Source organism: Chiroxiphia lanceolata, chromosome 1 (assembly GCF_009829145.1).
Source record: "Chiroxiphia lanceolata isolate bChiLan1 chromosome 1, bChiLan1.pri, whole genome shotgun sequence".
Classification (NCBI taxonomy): domain Eukaryota; kingdom Metazoa; phylum Chordata; class Aves; order Passeriformes; family Pipridae; genus Chiroxiphia; species Chiroxiphia lanceolata.
In genome coordinates, this window is record NC_045637.1 from 29,517,290 (window position 1) to 29,536,051 (window position 18,762).

Sequence of the window (18,762 nt, forward strand, 5' to 3'; positions counted from 1 at the left end):
CATCAGCTCCATCGTCTGGAGTCAGTGCCTGCCTTTCCACTCATCTTAATGGCATTAACAAGCCCTAATTTAAGAGAAAGAGAAACACTTTCCTCTCTGAGCAACAGTATTCTTGACAGCACTGGCCCCCTTGTTCACATCATAAAACGGGTCACAGAAGAGCACAGACAGATGTATCTCAAGCTCACGAATGCTCTTTTTTTCCTAAAGAGAAAGGTTTTGTCTGTCTGCTTTGTGGAAAAGAAGCAAGAAAAGGAGAAGAGAGAGAATGTTCTGTACTTTCTGTTCTCCAAAGAGGCTCATTAGTAGTGTAGCTTGACATGCAGCAGAAACTAGGCAAGTTTCGAAGTGTGAGGGACATGCTTTCTGCAGAAACTGTGTTAGGTATTAATTTAACCCAAGTTGCCCGAACACAGACCACTCTCTTGCCTAAAAATAGACTGAGAATTCGGCCATTACGCTAAAACCACAGTCACTGTGACTTTGAATAGTAGTAATCCAAATAGCTCAAACAGATTTAGTTCAAGCTTCAGAATTAATGATTTCTATCATTGTGCAAAATAGCTTTTTGTTTTCAGAGCTATTACTTTTAACAATAGAATCAAATTTGAAGATAAAAGGAAAGGTGAGGCAGAAGGCAGATCAGCTTGCTTCTGAAATGCACAACAGAGAAATCTGAGATCAAAGTATTCTGGTTGCACTTGATGCTCTCCCAGAATGAATAAGAAAGGTGACATTTCAGTATGAAGACTAAATTATGTAGTTGGTAACAGCTCTTGATGGTTATTGCACAAGAGCACTCAGTAAGGTGTTTCCACAGATTATTTGGATCATTCTAGCAATATTCTAATTTGAGACTTTAGCTGGCTGACATCACTGCAGACTCAAGTAACTAAAAGTCATTGTCTCTTCTTAGATGTAAAGCAGATCTTTAACTGAGAATTATCCTGTTGTGTGTGCTTGCAGTCCTGAACTTCATTTATCTCCAAGATATTAAGTTAATTGACCTTTTTAGAATTAAATTATTCTTTTAATATGGAATGTTAATAACTTTGCATTTATCTTAAGAATAGAAATATGGTACAAGTAAAATCATAGAATCATAGAATGGTTAAGGTTGGAAAAGACCTGTAGGATCATCAAGTCCAACCATTAACTCAGCACCACCATGTTAACCACCAAATAATATCCTCAAGTGCCACATCCACACGTTTTTGAACACTTAAGTAGAAAGTAATCAAGATGGTGTTAAATAATTAACTTTAAAATAACATTCTCTTAACCTACAGTATTGATATATTTAGCACACTCTTTTTTTGTCATGTACATCAGAAGGTGAGGGATCTTCCACATTTCATCTTAAGCAGATGTGAATCCTTCTCTTCTAACTTATTCAGATTGATTGTGAATGTAGGCATTTTAATCTAGATTTCACACTAGCCCAATTGTATATGAAAGATTAGACTTATCTTTCAGCCTCAGTCCAATAACTTTGAAACATGATAGGTGCAACTTCCAAAGAACAGTGAACAGCACTTTCAAGCGCCAGTGACAATAGTGGGTTAGGTCTGTCTGCTTTGATCCTAGAACTGACTGCCAGACAGAAAGATTTTTTTGAAAACGGTTACCATGCTCAGGTTCTGTACCAACAAATGTTCAGGAAACACATGGATAATTTGCTGTACCAGTTAGAAAGCAGCCTCCAACATTTTCTGCTTCACAGAGCAGAAGATGTTATGCAGCTAGATTAGATCATATTAGGCACATAGTGTTTTTGCCGTGCCAACAGACTTCGTGAGTTGTTTGGTTATAGAAAGCCCTGCTCACCCAAGGACAGTCAATTTGTTGACCTGGACTATTCAGTCTTAGACTACCTCTATACCATTATATGAAACAACCTCAGCATTGCTCAAACTAGTTCCTTTGGCAGCAAATTCAGCAAATTAATTTCTTTGTATGTTTGTAAGTTTTAACTAGCAACATAACTGGCAGATTAGTTGCAGGGATGCTTTCAATACGCTTGTGTCGTGGTTTAGGAATAGCGTTCCTCAATTCGGTGTTCCCACTGAAACACTCCAAACCATGGGCTACTCCCTCCCCCCCTCCTTCCCCCTCCTGATCGTGGGTTGAGGCAAGAACAAGTTATTGGAAACAGCAGTGAAATAAGAAAACAAATGGTAACAACAACAATATTAATAAAAGGGTGTACAAGAAAGGCCAGCGATTCACACAAGAAATGCTCACCAAGCAGAAATTGGCAATACACAAACCACCACCACACTTCCAGGACATGGAAGGGACCCTTTTCCCCATTCCTGGAAAATGACATAAGGTGGTATAGAATAACCCCTGGGTCCTAGCCATGCCCCTTCCTGGCTACTACAAAAAATAACCCTGTCCTTGCAGGAACCAGGACAATTGTAAGACTTTTTATTATTGCTTTTATAAATTTCTGATTGTACATCTCAAGTGTAATCAAAACAGTTCACATGCAAGTTCTCATATTACATGGAGGAATTTCTCATCAGTGCTCACGTCGATAATTTTATACTATATTTTTAATGGGATGTAGAAGGACACTGTGAAACTCATGAAAAACTATCATGATTTAGGATAAGTGAACAAGACCACTCTTTCCTGCAAATCCACGTAGAATTGTGCCTGTGTGAACTGAATTTCCAAGCACTTTCCTTGATGACTTACAAGATCTGGAAGGATCTTGGCCACGTTAGCAATTACATTTGGCCCATTGGATTAGAGCTCTGTGCTCATCTAGTGGTTCTGTAGATTTAAAAGAACTGGCAGTGAGACTTGAAAACCTTTTCTGCATCGTGTATCGTATTAAAAGCACATGCAACTATTAATAGCAATTCAGCAACATTTGATGACATTCTGTTACTGTTTCAGGGATCAGGAATGGCTTTAACACACCACATTCACCACAGTGAGACTCCTTTCTACAGGCTTGGTTTCACAGCATCTACATCTGCCATCACAGTTACTCATACTGCATTTTTCACTGCTGCAACGTATGGAATTTGCCTGTGTGGAATCTGCCCAGAGATGCAAGCAGCTCTTTCAAGGCACAGAGGTCCACTGTGGCATCAAATGATAACCAAGTGCCATGGATAATGCCACTTTCTCTTTAGATGGTGAGTTCTCACAGACGCCTTGCTCCGTGTGGCCAAGATTTTGTACTTTCCCATGACAGAGTCCAAAAATATCTTGATGATCTGTAACTCTCAAAATCTACCTGAACAGGTACTAAGGTGATCACAGTGATCATTTGAGCCCTTCCCTCCACACAAGAGAACCCAGGTAACAGCAGTTGGAGATTTGAACCAGAACTAATTACCACTCCTTTTTGTCTTGGTATTAACTACCTTGCTAGTTAATGAAGGTGCATTCAGGGGCTTTCAACTGCCCAGTGTCTTTCACAAGCCCATCTTCCCATAGGAAGGAATGTGAATAGGCTGGTATTTTTCACTCAATGACCACCTTGAATATCGCTCTAAAGGTGGCTTGTTTTGAACTAACTTTGAAGACTTCATGTATGTATGAATTCATCATCTTTTCTCCAATCAAGTACTCCCTGCTCATAAATGTCAATCTATGACAGGGATGTCAACAAATGAGATTGAGACATAGTACCAGAAGAATACAGATTTATGCTGTTGCACTGTGTAATAAGGTGTTAGCTGGAACAGTAAATGATAGATAAAAAAAAAAACAAAAACAAAACCAACCAACAGATGCTTAATACTTAAACTGAAGTCTGAGAGGAAGAATTACCAATGCCAAGGTAAATGGGAAACTCTTCATATTCAAAATATGAAGAAGTGTAGGTCCTAAAGAGAAGGATCTCCACTACTGACCATGCTATGGGAAGAAATACCCACGCCAGCTCAGTGAAGGAGAAGAAGGAGCATTCTCTGAAGCCCTCGCCATATGTGGGAACCTCCATGAAGCTTTACCAGCTGTGAACATACCTTTGATCCATGCAGATGCAGACAACTGTCTTATTAATAAAATGTAACCAAAACAGCTGAATGAAACTTCTCTATCTCCCATTCTCTGAATATCAGGAGATGTAGCTACAACAGCCACTTCAGCCTGAGGGAATTTAGGCCTGCCATACACCACCTCCTGCTAGCACACTCAAAAGTATCAGCTTTCCTGCAGAGGAGGCATTTTACTCCTCCCATTGAAGAGGAGGTCTGCCAGCCCTGGAGAAAAGCTGAATATATAACTATCAGACTAATTCCAGGAAAAAGGGATGTGGTTTGTCATAGGCAATAACTGGAAACTGGATGAACAACAGTGCAACACAAATAGTAAATTTTCCTTCTACCAAGCTCATTTCTGTAAAACAGACCTGTGCCAGATGTTCATGAACCAACCAATATCCTTGGCTCAGGCTCTGTGGCCCAGGGATTTGTCCTCAACAGTCGAAAGCAGCACTTCTCCCACTCAGTTCTTCTGCTCTTGATGCTGATTATTGTGCTCATGCCACTTACGTTCATGTCACAGGTCACCTTGAGAGCAATCATACAGCACATACAGGATAACCAGGGGATCATGTCCAGCCGGCATAGGTTTAGAAAAGGCAGGTCCTGCATAACCAATCTGATCTTCTTTTATGACCAAGTGACCCACCTAGTGGACGAGGGAAAGCCTGTGGATGCTGTCTACCTGGATTTCGGTAAAACTTTTGATACTGTCTCCCTGGCACTCTCCTGGAAAAGTTGTCAGCCCACAGTTTGGACAGGTGCACTCATCACTGTGTTAAGAACTGGCTAGATGGCAGGTCCAGAGAGTGGTGGTGATCCAGTTGGTGGAAAATCACTAGTGGCATTCCCCCAGGTTCAGTATTGGGCCTAGTCCTGTTTAATATCTTTATTAATGATCTGGACAGAGGGATCAAGTGCACCCTCAGTAGGTTCACTGATGACACTAAGTTGGATGGGAGTGTTGATCTGCTGGAGGGTTGGGAGGCTCTGCAAAGGGATCTGGACAGGTTGGATCGATGGGCCAAGGCCAAAGCTTTGAGGTTCAACAAGCTGAAGTACTGGTGCCTGCACTTGGAACAAAAGAACCCCATGCAGTGCTACAGGCTTCAGAAAGAGTGGTTGGAAAGTGGTCCAGTAGAAAAGGACTTGAGGGTGCTGTTTGAGAGTTGGCTGAACATGAGCCAGCAGTGTGCCCAGGTGGGCAAGAAGGCCAATGGCATCCTGGCTTGTATCAGGAATAGTGGGGCCAGCAGGACCAGGGCAATGATTCTTCCACTGTACTCAGCACTGGTGAAGCCACACCTCAAGTGCTGTGTCCAGTTCTGGGCACTGAGAGGCTGGACTGTGTACGGAGAAGGGCAATGAGGCTGGTGAAGAGGCTGGAACAAGTCATATGAGAAGCAACTGAGGGAACTTGGGTTGTTTAGCCTGATGAAAATGAGACTCAAGGGAAATTCTCTACAACTACCTGACAGGAGGTTGTAGCCCCAGGGGGAGTGGGGGGGTGGGTGTTGACCTCTTTTCCCAGGCAGCAAGTGACAGGACAAGAGGAAGTGGCCTCAAGGTGCACCAGGGAAGGTTCAGGTTGGACATCAGGAAGAATTTCTTCATGGAAAAGGTTGTTAAACATTGGAATGGACCACCCAGAGAGGTGGTAGAATCATCATCCCTGAAAGTGTTCAAGAAACGACTGGACGTGGCACTTAGTGCTGTGGTCTAGGTGGTGTTTGGTCAAAGGCTGAAGTTAAATGTCTTTTCCAACCTAAATGATTCTGTTCTCTGCTATACAGGCAGGGGAAGAACCTGAGGTGCTACAGCTGCAGGGGTTTTCTTCAAGACTTGGTGGCTGTGCCCAAGGTGTCACAGTCATGTCTTAAATGTAGTGAGCAGTTTGAAGGAGCAATAAGCCAGTCAGTAAATTAAAAATGACAGAAGAGATTTTAAAATACCTCAATACAATTTCAGCAAGTTAGTATTGGCTTACTAGAAGTTCACATTAACAAAACTAATGCAGAAAGTAGTGTTAGAACAATGATATGTACAACCTAAAACCATATCAGATCATAAAAACAATTAAGTTATGTTCCTCTGAAATAATCTGACAATAAGACTAGAATGATATCAGAGAACAAGGAAACCATACCTGCAGGGGTGGAGGAAGAAACTGTCTTAAAAAAAGAGTATGTGTCTAGCCTCATGCCACGCATCTCCAAGAGAGGTCGACAATTTCCCATGCCTGCCAGATGTGATGAGGTCCTCCAGAAGGGAAAGTAAAGGGCATAGAGCATTTTAAATTATTTTTTGGGCTGCATGTCCATTTTAAGATTCAGCTGGATGCTGTTATTGTCACTAGCAGCTTTAGAGACCTTGTGTATGCCAAAACTAAGGTTTGGCTATGGTTAGGGATTTGGTCACCAAGAGCCATAAGGTTGTATGCTGCTACATCTGTTGAATATGCCTGCTGGGAGGGATGGAGCACATATGGTGGCAAACTCCATCCTCCCTGTGCTTTCATCCTGCCCTGTGCTTTCAGTCCCTCCAGAGCATCCTGAGTGGGATCTGGTTTACTACCTGACATTAAGTAACATATTTTATAGGCACTCCCTCATTGGAGATGTGAGTTTTTACATGCCAGACATAAGCAATGTTGGCTAGTTCCTAGCAAGACAACTGTCCAGAGCAGGAAGGGCAGGAGTAATGGACTGCTTTAGAAAACCCTTGCATTTCTTTCCTCGGAGATCCTTTTGATTCCCAACCTACTTTATCTGGTACAAGATGAGGTGAAATGAGATTGGCAGTGACAGTGGAATTCAGTGGCAAGGCTGCAGTGGAGGTAGCTGTAAGAAGCCACTGGACCAGGCAAGGTGAGTGGCTGGGAGGCAGCTGCTGGCTTCTTCTCCCTCCCTCCAGCTGGCAGTGCCCAGGGGCAGCAGTCAGCTGCAGAGCACTGCAGAGAGCCAGAGAGCTACCAGCCTTCACACCCACCAGCTCCTCAGCCACAGATAGAGGGAGAGGGCTGTTTTTGGTTAGGCTTCCAGTCTGAACTCAGGGCATTTCATACTTGGATTTTTTTACTTTCCTCTACCTAGAGCACTTGGTCTTTGATTGTGGTCCAAATGCACCTGTAATAAGAGATAGCTTTCTGGCAAATACAAGATCTCTGAAAAATTTCAGAGCAAGCTGTCAGATTAAAAGCATAGCTAGTTTTAACTGCACAATGAAGAATGAAGACGTGCAGAAACAAGGCTGCAAAAAACATGTATATTTACTCAGAGTGCAGGTTCAGTAGACCTTAAATGCTTTCTATAGGATTCTTTTAGTCCTGTTGAAATATTGTTCTTACACTTTCTTCTTTCTTTTGCTGCCTTAGACACAAGCGAAATCCTGGAAATGTTCTTGCTTCACAAGAGGGCAACTGTTAAGAGAAGGACAACTACTGTTAGGAATAGTTTAAATTTACAAAACATTATATGTTACCAAAGTGCACTAGTCTGTCATTTTTATTTGAAGATTTTTTCCTCAGCTTGCTAAAAGATGTTTAACAAGAAACAAACAAACAGTGGAAGAATTCTAGATGCAGAACCACATGGAAATAGGACAGGCAGTATCATATGAACTACAGTAACAAGGCGGAGTCAGGATGAAGTCCTCTTGGGCAGTCCCAAAGCAGATGTAACCAACAGTCTTAATGCTTTGTTCAGATGGATTCTTCAAGAGATGGTTTCAGCATAATGATCTGGAATAATTCAGAAGAGCATCTGGAGAAGGACTACAAAGGAGTTTTCAGAACATTATAAGCAAGTCTTCAAATTGCTAGAAGAAATCCAAAAGTGCTTTGAGAAATGGATTGCTTTCTTCATTTGCAAGTCTGCTGCAATAATTAAATTTAGAGAAAAGTTAAGAAAGAAAGAAATAAGAAAAGAAAAGCACCTTTTCTTTTTGTGGGGGGGAAGAGGAGGAAAATGTGGGGAAGGAAGAAAAGCAGTATTTATGTACTCTGAGGCAAGTCCAGGGAAATGAAGCCCAAGGACAAGATAAAGTGGGACTCGGAAAAAAGGCTGACTTTCATTCTGTAGTCTTAAGAGGAAAAGTTTTGATGCTAGATGCAAGACTTGTACCATACTTAAAAAAGAGTTGGACAGATTTGAGCATCAGAAACTTCAGACAACAACCTTAAACTTGTTCTTTAGGCAAAGGAAATCAGTAGGTAGTTAGAAACATTAAACATCTGCAGTAACTACTTTATAGCCAGCAAACCAAGAACTTCTCTCATACAAACCTTTATAAGTCATGAAGTTAGATTTATCACTGATCTCCCTGTGACAGTTCCTGAACACAGTATATATGAGGTGGAGTTATGATATTTTGAATATTCTTATACAGAAATGCCCATGTTAATGTTCTGGAAACCTATCACCTGCAAGCCTGTAGGAGCTAGTGTACCTGCATTTCTTCTCATTGGAGTGTAAAAAACCAACAAACCCAATATGCAAATACTCCTCCTTTCTTACTTTTCTGATATTCCTTTGAAGTCACTCTGTGCAATTCATAGCATTGCTTGATGGCATTCACACTACCAATGGCCTTGCTCCAGAATTCAGGGTTTTCCTCAGGAATAGCAGTCCCCTGGCATGAGCCACAGATGTTTGAGAGCATATATTTTTGCCATGCCATCTGCTGAGAAAAGTCAGAATCTCAGCTGTCAACACTACTCTCATGTGAAGGCAGGGGTCCAGAGGCTTACCATTCCCTCCAGGCATATCTGCATTTTTTCTTCCTCTTTAAAGCAAGTTCAGAAAACATAATTATGCATATTTTAATTGCAAGATGATGGTGTCAACCAGCAGGTTTTGTTTTGGGCTTGATCTCACTATGCCTCAGAGTTATGAGATTTTATTTCTGTTCTTAGCATTATCACAAACTTAGCTTAGTGTTTAAGAAACACCTTTTAGATGTTTCAATTTTCACAGTCCTACTTTCAGATATTGGAAATATATTTAAGCACATGGAGACTCACTGGTTGGGTTAAGTTCAGGAGGAAATACAAGAATGTAGAATCACTAAAAGTAAAAAATCAAGTGCTGGGGTGCACCAGCCTAAGGTGTACAAATGTCACAGCTCAGCAGTATAATGGGTTAACAAGTGGTTTGTTGTTGCTGGCAAATCTGACTCCTTCAACAAAGTGACCATCTGCAATAGTACCCTCAGTCCTGACTGAGGTCTGAAGCCACAATCATGAGTGGGGGAGCATCAGTGTGGTGCTGGGACTGAGCACAGGAAAAAGGACCTGCTGTTTTTCCTACTCACCTCCTTCCCCACCACTGAAATACAACTGAAAATCAATTGGCCTTTTGAACTTTCAAACCAACTGAAGTCAGTACTTTGTAAAGTCAGTGCCTCACATCATGGGTACTGAAGCTCTAGTTATACCTTTTCCTGGTGAAGCAGAAGTCTAAGGCAATTCACCTGTCTCAAACAATCAGAAATGAAAGTAGCAAGTGGGTGAGCAGAGATGGGCATTATTTAACCTGCTCCTGTCTGCTCTTCAGCATTAGATTCCCTTTCTTGATGTTACCCTGGGGCCTTAGAAGAGACTCCCACTCAGGTATCCAGCCAGACAAGTATTAAGAAAACTTTTTACTTTGGTCTAAGTTGCAGCAGTACCAGATATTCTGACAGGGTCCCTCCCTCCTGACATGAGGCCTGCTGTGATAGGTATTACTGCATCAAATAATAGGTATTACTGCATCAAGGAAGCTTGCATCAAAGCTGCAGTTCCTTCCCTGCTTAAAGAAAAATCCTCATTTTTAATAGCTTTGGCAAGAATATGTATTTTTTTCTTACTATGAATATTGCCACAGGTGCCACTAATAACCCCACAAAGAGGCTACATTTCTTTTAAGGAAGTTTTCAACAGAAGTCATTCTTAACAAGCTGATAGTCTGCTACGGCATCTGGTGTGGAACTGAGCGTGGATGCATTTTCATCTCTGTCTTTGATTCAAAGAGTAGCAGAACTATGGAGACAAGTGTGTCTCCACTGCTTCTCATTGGTAGCCACCAGTTCAATACCCACAGCAATCAAAGGACTTGTACATTGTTGCCCTTCTGGAACAAGAAGGAACTAAAGAAAGAACTCTTCTTTTAAACAGCATTGCTAATAGTGAAAATTGTTTATGTTTTCACACTGCAGAGTCAGTTGTATTTTTACTTTGATAATTCCATACTTACATAAAGTACCAGGGAAGCTTTCGCACAGCCCTCAGTTAAAAACTGTCCTAAGTGATAGATCTTCACTACAGGAATCTTCTTTCTCACATACTGTAGTGGAAGCAGCGTCATTCCTCCTGCAAGCCCGAAAGAGCCAAAGGGAGGTTACTATTGTGCTTATTTTTGCAAAAAGAAGTTTATCTCAAGTAGATCTCCGCCATGGTCTGACTCACAGAATAAGAGTTAACCCGTAATCACCACCTTCCCATCCACTGGTTTCCCCTGCAAAGCTGCTCCTTTGCTATTCCACTTCACAGAATCACAGAATTCTGTGATCTGTGATCACTTCTACATTTCCTACATTTCCTACATCAGAAATTATCTTCAAAGGTCACAGCACCTCGAAACCACATTGCAGACAGTGTATCGTTGTTTGTAGACTTGAACTGGATCAGTTCGTATCTGGATTAAGAGACAAATTTCCTTTACAGCATTTCCTCACTGTGCTGGACCCTCACCAACTTCTTTTTCTTGGTTTACCTCTTACCTGCTGTGGTGTCTCCAAAATTTCTGCTTAATTTGAAGGAAGTTTCTACTCTTTTGAGGATGCCCTTTCTTTTGGTGGTATTAGATTTCATCAGTGCTGATGACCACAGGGCTGTTTAGCCAGATTGCCCAGCTCTTGCTGGTAAGACACTTCTGCAAGTGACATGAATCACAGGTTTGCTTAAACTTCCAGGCCCAGAAGTCATACTAATTTTTTCGTGACCATTAAAAACTTCAGCCTTTATCAGCAGGGCTGATCTGGGGCCTTTGCCCCAGAGAGCAGGCATGATTTGTATTAGATGACATCATTGCCACAATTTTATCTCTTGTCATTGGAAGTCTTTCCTGAAGGAAAGGAGACTGCTGGTAAGATACTTTCCAAGTGAGAGTCATAAGCCTGCTCCCACGTAGCTGCTTACTTTGAAGTAAACAAGCAAGTCAACCCACAAGCTGGCTTTCTTCTTGCATTTTTTGGTTATAATGTTTGCAAAATATCTACAATTAGCTCAGATTCACCTTAAATATGTGCAAGTAATTGACTGCATACAGAGAGTGCACTTGTCTGCTCCAGACTGATTTGCATGGAAAGGTGCTTCGACCTTCCCAAAAAAGTCTTTCTTCCAACAGCACAAGCATTGCAGAGAGCGGTTAACACCAAAGGAAGGCCAATTCCCCCTGCCAGGCTGTAGTTTTGAACATAAAAGCCCTATTTCCCCTCCAAAGAAATGAATGCTAATTGTAGTAAGCCACACACACAGCAGCTCCCAAAAGGCAGGAAAAGTACGAACAGGAACTGAGTTCTTCCAGATCGCATCCTTTCCATCCAGGGCATTGCAGCAATCCTCACCTGGTACTTTCAGTTCTCATTATTTAATTGCTGGATTTGAGTTTTCATGTCCCTACAAACTGCTCACACACAGTGCAGTGTTTCCCAAGCCAACAGTGCCAAGTAAAAATACCTCAAGATAATGACACAAACTTGAAGGTCCCTCAGAGTTTCCTTTTAAAGAGGACCTGAGCATGTGATACTATGAGAAAAACAACCAGAAAAGGCATCAGTGGCTTCAATAATTAGAATATTGTTTTATTAATTTTGAGATTAGCCCAAAGTCGGTGAATATGCAAAAAAAAAAAAAAATCAAAACCAAATAGGCCAAATCTAAGATTAGCTATTCTAGGAAAAAAAAATAAAAAAGGTAAAAAAGAATAAGTTTTGCCATAGACTGCCATCTTAAAGGCACAAGAGGATAACTAATTATGTACAAACATACTCAGTTCTCACAGCAATCCAGGCTGGGTGGACACTGACCAGGGAGAAGCCCTGCAGAAAAAGTTCTCAGGGTCCTGATGGTCAGTGAGCTGAGCCCTGCCAGCAGAAGGGCCAAAAACATCCTAGGCTGTATGAACAGAAGTACAGCCACTAGGCTGATGGACATGATTATTCCCATCATCTCAGTACTCAATAGATTGTATCCAGAGTACTGCATCAATTTTGGTGTGAGTTCAGCAGAGGGTCTGGAGGATGCTCAGGGCTCTGGAGCACTTGTCCTGTGAAAAGAAACTGTGACACTGAGGTGGTTCATCCTGGTTAAACTTTGGGAGTGCTTACAACAGCTCTCAACACCTGTGGGAAAGAGACCAAGGAGCTGAGTGGGGCTTTTCACAGCAATGAATGGTGGGAGGATGAGAAACTATGAACAAAAGCTGAAAGCAGAGGGGTTCAGAGAGAAGATAAGGAGATCCTCTCCCCCTGAGGACAGATGGTCAGGGGTGCAGGTTGCCCAGGGAAGTTGTACTGTCTCCATCCTTGGAGTTTTCCAAGCCTCAAAAGGGCACAGCCCTGAGCAGCCTGGTGTGAGCTCAGAGGTGACTGTACCTGAGCGGGAGGGTGCACTGCAGTCCTCCTGACCTTCCTTCCCCTCCAAATAAGCCTATGATCTTGCAACCCTTTATAAATAATTTTTATATAACATTATTACTTACAAAGACACCAAGTACACAAATATGTGGACCGCAATATTTGATGCCTAGCAACCAGCAGAGTAATTCCTGGAAATCCACATAAAGAGAATTGCAGGGGCTGGACTCTGCACTTATTAAATGCTTTTTGCCATTGGAATAGCACATTACAGCCAAAGGAAAGTATAAGAAATTGTTTGACTGCTTTCTGATACAGATGAGACAGGGCTTTGGGGATTAGTCAAGATGAACCTCATTATGTCAGGCCTGTACACACTTTGCCTCAAACAGATTTTTACCTGATCAGCACAAACAGAAAACAAATGAAGTGTCCTGGGACTTTTGTAGGTCAATACTGGAGTCTATCTTTATGCCATAACTACTCATAATGCTAGTCATTGGGACATAGGTCTTCAGAAAGCACAGGAGTAAAAGGGAGAGAAATCCTCTGTGTTGTTACTTTTTTTCTCACAGAGCCCCATATCCTCTCTCCATCACATAAACACAGACTAAAGACCTATTGTTCAATTGATTCAGGTGGTGCAATGATAAGGATATCCCAATCAAGGAAGAAATTTTATTGCCTTACCTTCTACAGCCACGAGCACTCTCTGCTCCAAATCCACTTCTTCCTGTAATTCTGTCCTTCTCTGGAGAAAATTTCTGACTGCAGGTGTGCAGAAAGCAAACTAAATTACCCCTACAAGCCTTTTGGATCTTACAGTCTAGGAATTGAGCTGTGTCCATTTGATATAGTAGACTGAAACGAAAGAAAAGAGTATGGGAGAGAACATAACCCTCTGTGGGCTGTGCCTACCTTTTCATTCTGAAAGCCTGTTTAATTATTTGCCCTTATGGTGAAGTGTTCTTAAATGACAAAAATAATTAAATAAAAACAAGAAAGTGATCTTTGTGCTAGTAAGGGCATATGAATAATAACACTATGACCTACTGGCAAAGGAGGGGTAGGGGAGGAAGAAAAACACTGGGTAATGGGACTCCCACTTCATTGGTCATCCCAGAGCATCATGTGGCCACGGCTCCTTTTTAAACATAAGTCCTCATCTCCTGGAGCTCATAATATCCTCCCGCCCTGCATTTCTGTTTGAACTGTGGAAGACATCTTTCTAGCCCGACAAGATGTGCGACCAGTTTGTGGGCACCTGGAAGTTCCTTTCTAGTGAAAACTTTGAGGACTATATGAAAGAACTGGGTGAGAATTGTTATTTTGAATTGTTGTATCTGGGACAGGGAAAGAATATCGATTTTGAACTTTATTCTTTATTTGCTTTTTCTGGCTATGTTGTTTGTCAAGGGAGCTATAGTCTGACTATTTTGATTAGATGGTCTTTAACTGGAGAACTCAGCTGTTGAATTAGTGGTATTAAATTGCTATAAAGTAGAAAAACCTTGATTGAGAGGAATAATTTCAGGTAAACCAAGTCTATGTATGCATGAATTAGCTTTTATCCTTGGACATGCAAATTGGTGTGATGCTGGAAAGCAGCAAGCTTCTCTATGTCTAAAAGCAACACACCCAAACAACTTTACATTGTTACTGGACTGAGACACCAATTAATTGCCATGGCTATTATAGGGAATGAAACTCTGCAGCTGCCTCCGGTGAATATTAACAAAGAAAATTGCATGGATTCATGCAGATACTTGCAAAGATTTGATGTCTAACACTTTCTTTAAAGGTGTAAGCTTCTTGCTTAAATTTAAAATTGGGCTTTAAAAGTCTTTGACATTCTGTTAGTGTGGAAGAAGCATGGGGTAACCTGCACTGATTCAATTAGTACATGGTAAAAAGCTGGGAGTTTTTTGCAGATTAGGGGTAAAATACTCACTGTGACTTATGCAGCACCCAAAAGCTTTCAGAGAGTGAGACTCTTGCACTCTTAATCTTTACTCCAGATTTTACTCAGGACGTAACCATTGCCAGCTATTTCTTAATCATTTCCTTATATTCAGCCTAACCACTGATAAATCTAAACAGTGCTTGCGTTTTTTCCCCCTTGTTTGTTTCATTGCTTTCGAGGCTTAGAAACTGTGGTCTATTTCTACTTATTTATGTTTAGATACATTTAGCATACAAGTTAGAGTACAAGCTATCTCAGTTGTTCTGAACAAGTCCATGTGCAAAAATCCAACATTTAAATCTTTTCTCGGTGTTCACACTATTTTCACAATGACAGAGTAGAGAATTTCCTTACATCAACCCACCAAACTTGGTCTATAGTAGTTCCAAGCTATTGAGGTGTTACAAAGGAACATCTGCAACACAGAATTATTAAAATTCAGAAAGCAATAAGGGGAAAACAGCACTGAAGGTTTTTGATTTATTTATTTTTTTTTTGCAACACATAAGAGAAAAACATTGAGCAGAGATAAAAATTTCTGTCTTATTTATAGGTGTGGGGTTTGCTACCAGGAAGATGGCTGGTGTGGCCAAGCCCAATGTAACTATCAGCATCAGTGGTGATATGATAACCATCAAAACAGAAAGTACTTTCAAAAATACAGAGGTCTCTTTCAAGCTGGGTGAAGAGTTTGATGAGACCACAGCAGATGACAGAAAAACAAAGGTGAGTTCAAAAATGCCACTTTGCAAATACATCTCTGAAATGGGATGTGGGTGCAGGAGGGCAGAGCTGTGATTTTGACATCCAGTGTAGAAATGCTGCCTTCATAGGTAAGATTGTTATGAATGCTTGTACTCAGTGCCATTTGGACATGGAGATAGTCTTCTCTTCAGCCCAGAGCAACCTGATGAAACAGCCACACTTTGTTTTTTTCCTTTGGCAGAATGTCGTAACCCTAGACAATGGCGTACTGAAGCAGGTGCAGAAGTGGGATGGAAAAGAGACCATCATAAAGAGAAAAGTGGTGGATGGAAACCTGGTGGTGGTGCGTTCATTTTTTTTACTTAATCACTGAATTCAGCATGCAGAATTCATGTTTGGCTGATGCATGACTTTGCATTCAAAAGGAAAGGGAAAAGAATCATAAAGGGCTCCGTGCACTTGGTGAGAAGTCTCTCTGAATGAGTCTGTAGTGTGGGTTAGAACTGAAATGCTGTTAAACTTATGGAAAGGTATGGAGTTGCCTGTCTCCATTCATAGCAAGACATAGTTAGGAAAGTGTAGGGAGAAAAAAACCAACATCCCTATGAGGGAAATTTTTATTTTCATATATCAGAATCTCTAAGTCCTGGACAGTATAGAGGAAGCATTAGCAACATCCATGTTAAGTGCATCCACTGTAAGAACTCTCCAGTTCATCTTCAGCAGAGGCTGAACAGCTATCTGTGGGAACCATCTCATGCATCATCAACAACTGTGTCAATAATATGATGTTTGAGCTAAAAAGGAAACCTGTGTCCAAGCTCTGTTGGTTGGTTTTATCTGGTCAGAGACTGTTGTGCTTGACTTGGTGCCAATAAGGCCCACCTACAGTCCAGGGCTTCCCAGCACAGCTCTCCAGTTTTAGGAAATACACTTTGAAGAATCTGGGAGAGGACTAAAACTGTGTTCATTTTTGGCAGCTGAGATTCCTACATGCTGCAAAATGATACACATACATGAAATTCCCAAAGAGTTCTGCCCTTCCCTAGGGAAAAATAATATGTTCATAAATTTAATATTTAAATTTCTTTGGATAGAGACCAGAGGAGAAGAAACAGAAATAGTTTTTAATAACAACTTTATTAAGAAAGACTGAATAAAACAGAGTTTGATCTAACAGAAAAACAGATGAAGACAGAGCCTAACATGCAGAGGCTGACACCAACAGCTGCAAGTCTGAAAGCTCTGTGTGTGTGCATGCATTATGCACACGTGTGAAGAAGACAAGCCACAGCTGCAAAAGATGAAAGGAAAAAAGGCTAATTCCCAGCTCCAGAGTCCAGTCACCCTCCATAGAAACCCTAGGAGCCTTCTTTAGAGATTTTTAAAAGACTAGAACTCTCCTGGAGGTCGCTGAAGTAGTCCTTTAATGTTCTTTCAGTCTTGTGCTTGTATTTAGACTTCTGTTTCTGAAGATCTCAAAATTGAGTTTCACTGTTTTGACAATTGGTATTAGAGGAGGAGAAAAGAAAATTTTTCTTACGCTGATTCCCAATGACAAGTACTTCTCTACCTTCTGACTAACAAACATTTAGTGAGAATTAAAAGCTAATTGAATTTACCTTTCTTTCCAGGAATGCACCATGAATAATGTTTCCTGCAAAAGAGTTTATGAAAAAGCATGAAGAAGTCACCTTCACACAGGATTAATGCTTGAAGCTGGAGAAAAACAACTTAACCAAAGGAGAAAAACTCCACAAATCTGTTTTAAAGAGAACTGTACTTTTTTCAGATGTATCCCAAAGCAGTTACATGCAGCTAGTCTAATTTGTTGTGCCTATTCAATAAAATATTCTGCTTTCTACAACCTGTGCTTGTGCTGGCGTTTGTCAGAAAGGGGCTTTGGGGGGGGGTGGGGGGGTGTAATATGGGAAAGGGTACTGTGCAGGAAAGAATCGTGTGAAAGGCAGTACCACACAGTAAATGTGACCCATCTCACCACAGAAAGAAGATTAGAGTCAATCTAGTGAGTGGCACTTGTGTGACAGTGACAGATGTAGACCTGGACACAGAAACATCTTCTGGTGAGTGCTGCATGTAGGCTACCCACTGCAAGGAGTCTGTGCACAGCCAGGAGAATAAAGTGGCTGCTCTTGGTTTCAAGTAAAAGTTGTTGTTCCTGGGGCAGGGAGAAGGACAACCTATGGATGCTTGTGGATGCTGTGGATGACCAGTGTTGGCTTCCTCTGTGTAGAAATGCAGAAAATTTTAAACCTGGGGACAATCTGAAGTGGCTTGATCTTGTCTTTTCCCCCCTCAAGAGTGAAATTATAGCTGCTGTAGATTTCATCTGTGATTATTTTTTTAATGTGCTTTTCTTTAACATCTCATTTTGTCCTATATTAGACAAAAAGCCTCGAATTAAGAACCATACCTTAAAAAGTACTCCCAGGTTTACTAAAAGCCTTTACAAGTTTGCTAGTGCTACAACCTCCTTTTTTACCTACATGCATTTTCTACTAGCTCATTAGGTTTGATCAGTCTTGGGAACATGAGCCTCTCTAGATGTAAAGCCCTTTGGACACCATGTTTTCAACTCTGCTTATTTTCAAACTACCTTCTTCTAATGCTCATAGGCCTGGTCTCCTATTTCAAAACTTTGCATCCACAGAAGCTATGATTTCTACACCTGGGAGGACTCAAACTGAGAACAAAAAAAAATGAGAGTTCTAGGGAAAACCTGGACAATAAATCTCAAAATATGTGCATTAACCACTAAATAGGGAAATGACCGTATCTCAAGCTTTGCGATTAGGATCTGTGAACTAAATTCCTCATATTCCTGACGTTCCTGAGGTCAGCTCTCAGAGGCCACCATACAGCAGAGACTTCACATACACTTGAACTTTCCTCTGCATGACTCAAACTGTTCCTGAGTTTTTACACTGCTTATACAACTAAAGAGGGAAAAGGGACTTCTATACTCTGCATGAGCTGAGGAGTAGTTTAAGAGCAGTTCCAAAAAGCTATCAGTAAATCCTGAAGGAAATGTTGAAAGAACCATGAACAAACAACTCCTCTGTTTTAACTTTGGTTTCATTGCTCGTGAAGCCTCATCAACCTAAAGAACAGCAGTTGCAGATTAGTCGTAGAAAATCTGCATGGGAGAGATGATTATAAGCAGAAACATTGACTTAAATAGGCTACATATAGACATTAAAAAACAACCCACAACTAAATAAATCCCATTGCCCACAGATTTGGAAATACTGTATTTCAGAGGTCAAATTTCCAGTATTCATATAGCAGCCTTTATTTTCTAGAAATCTTACATTCTCAATACAGCCAACAGTTACAAGTGGAACATTCACAACTTAATATTTCAGAGGTAGGTAATCTCTTCTGAAAGCATCACCATTTATTTTTGTACCTGGTAAGTGAATTCAAACTTTGTGAACGAATCAAGCCACT

At 41.0% G+C, this 18,762-nt stretch overlaps 1 protein-coding gene and 1 long non-coding RNA gene across 3 annotated transcripts; one reads left to right on the plus strand and one right to left on the minus strand.

The window, feature by feature from the left end:
• Positions 1-7,257: 7,257 nt before the first annotated feature.
• LOC116793238 lies at positions 7,258-14,603 on the minus strand. Of its 2 annotated transcripts, XR_004359416.1 has the most exons (4): positions 14,575-14,603; positions 13,314-13,484; positions 10,241-10,356; positions 7,258-7,881 (listed from the first exon to the last, which is right to left on the minus strand). It is a non-coding gene; the product is annotated as an uncharacterized LOC116793238 (long non-coding RNA). The 2 variants fall into 2 exon arrangements; XR_004359414.1 differs by lacking the exons at positions 7,258-7,881; positions 10,241-10,356 and adding an exon at positions 11,862-12,389.
• LOC116793232 (fatty acid-binding protein, adipocyte) lies at positions 13,794-17,158 on the plus strand. The gene is made up of 4 exons (XM_032700923.1): positions 13,794-13,937; positions 15,140-15,312; positions 15,533-15,634; positions 16,926-17,158. The coding sequence occupies exons 1-4, from the start codon at positions 13,865-13,867 to the stop codon at positions 16,974-16,976; spliced, it is 399 nt and encodes a 132-aa protein (XP_032556814.1). The 5' UTR covers positions 13,794-13,864; the 3' UTR covers positions 16,977-17,158.
• The last annotated feature ends 1,604 nt before the right edge of the window (positions 17,159-18,762 follow it).

Coding starts and splice junctions, on each gene's coding strand:
- LOC116793232 (XM_032700923.1), top strand. CDS start 13,865: ATGTGCGACCAGTTTGTGGGCACCTGGAAGTTCCTTTCTAGTGAAAAC. Junction 15,313..15,532: donor CAGATGACAGAAAAACAAAG/GTGAGTTCAAAA, acceptor TTCCTTTGGCAG/AATGTCGTAACCCTAGACAA. Junction 15,635..16,925: donor TGGATGGAAACCTGGTGGTG/GTGCGTTCATTT, acceptor CTTTCTTTCCAG/GAATGCACCATGAATAATGT.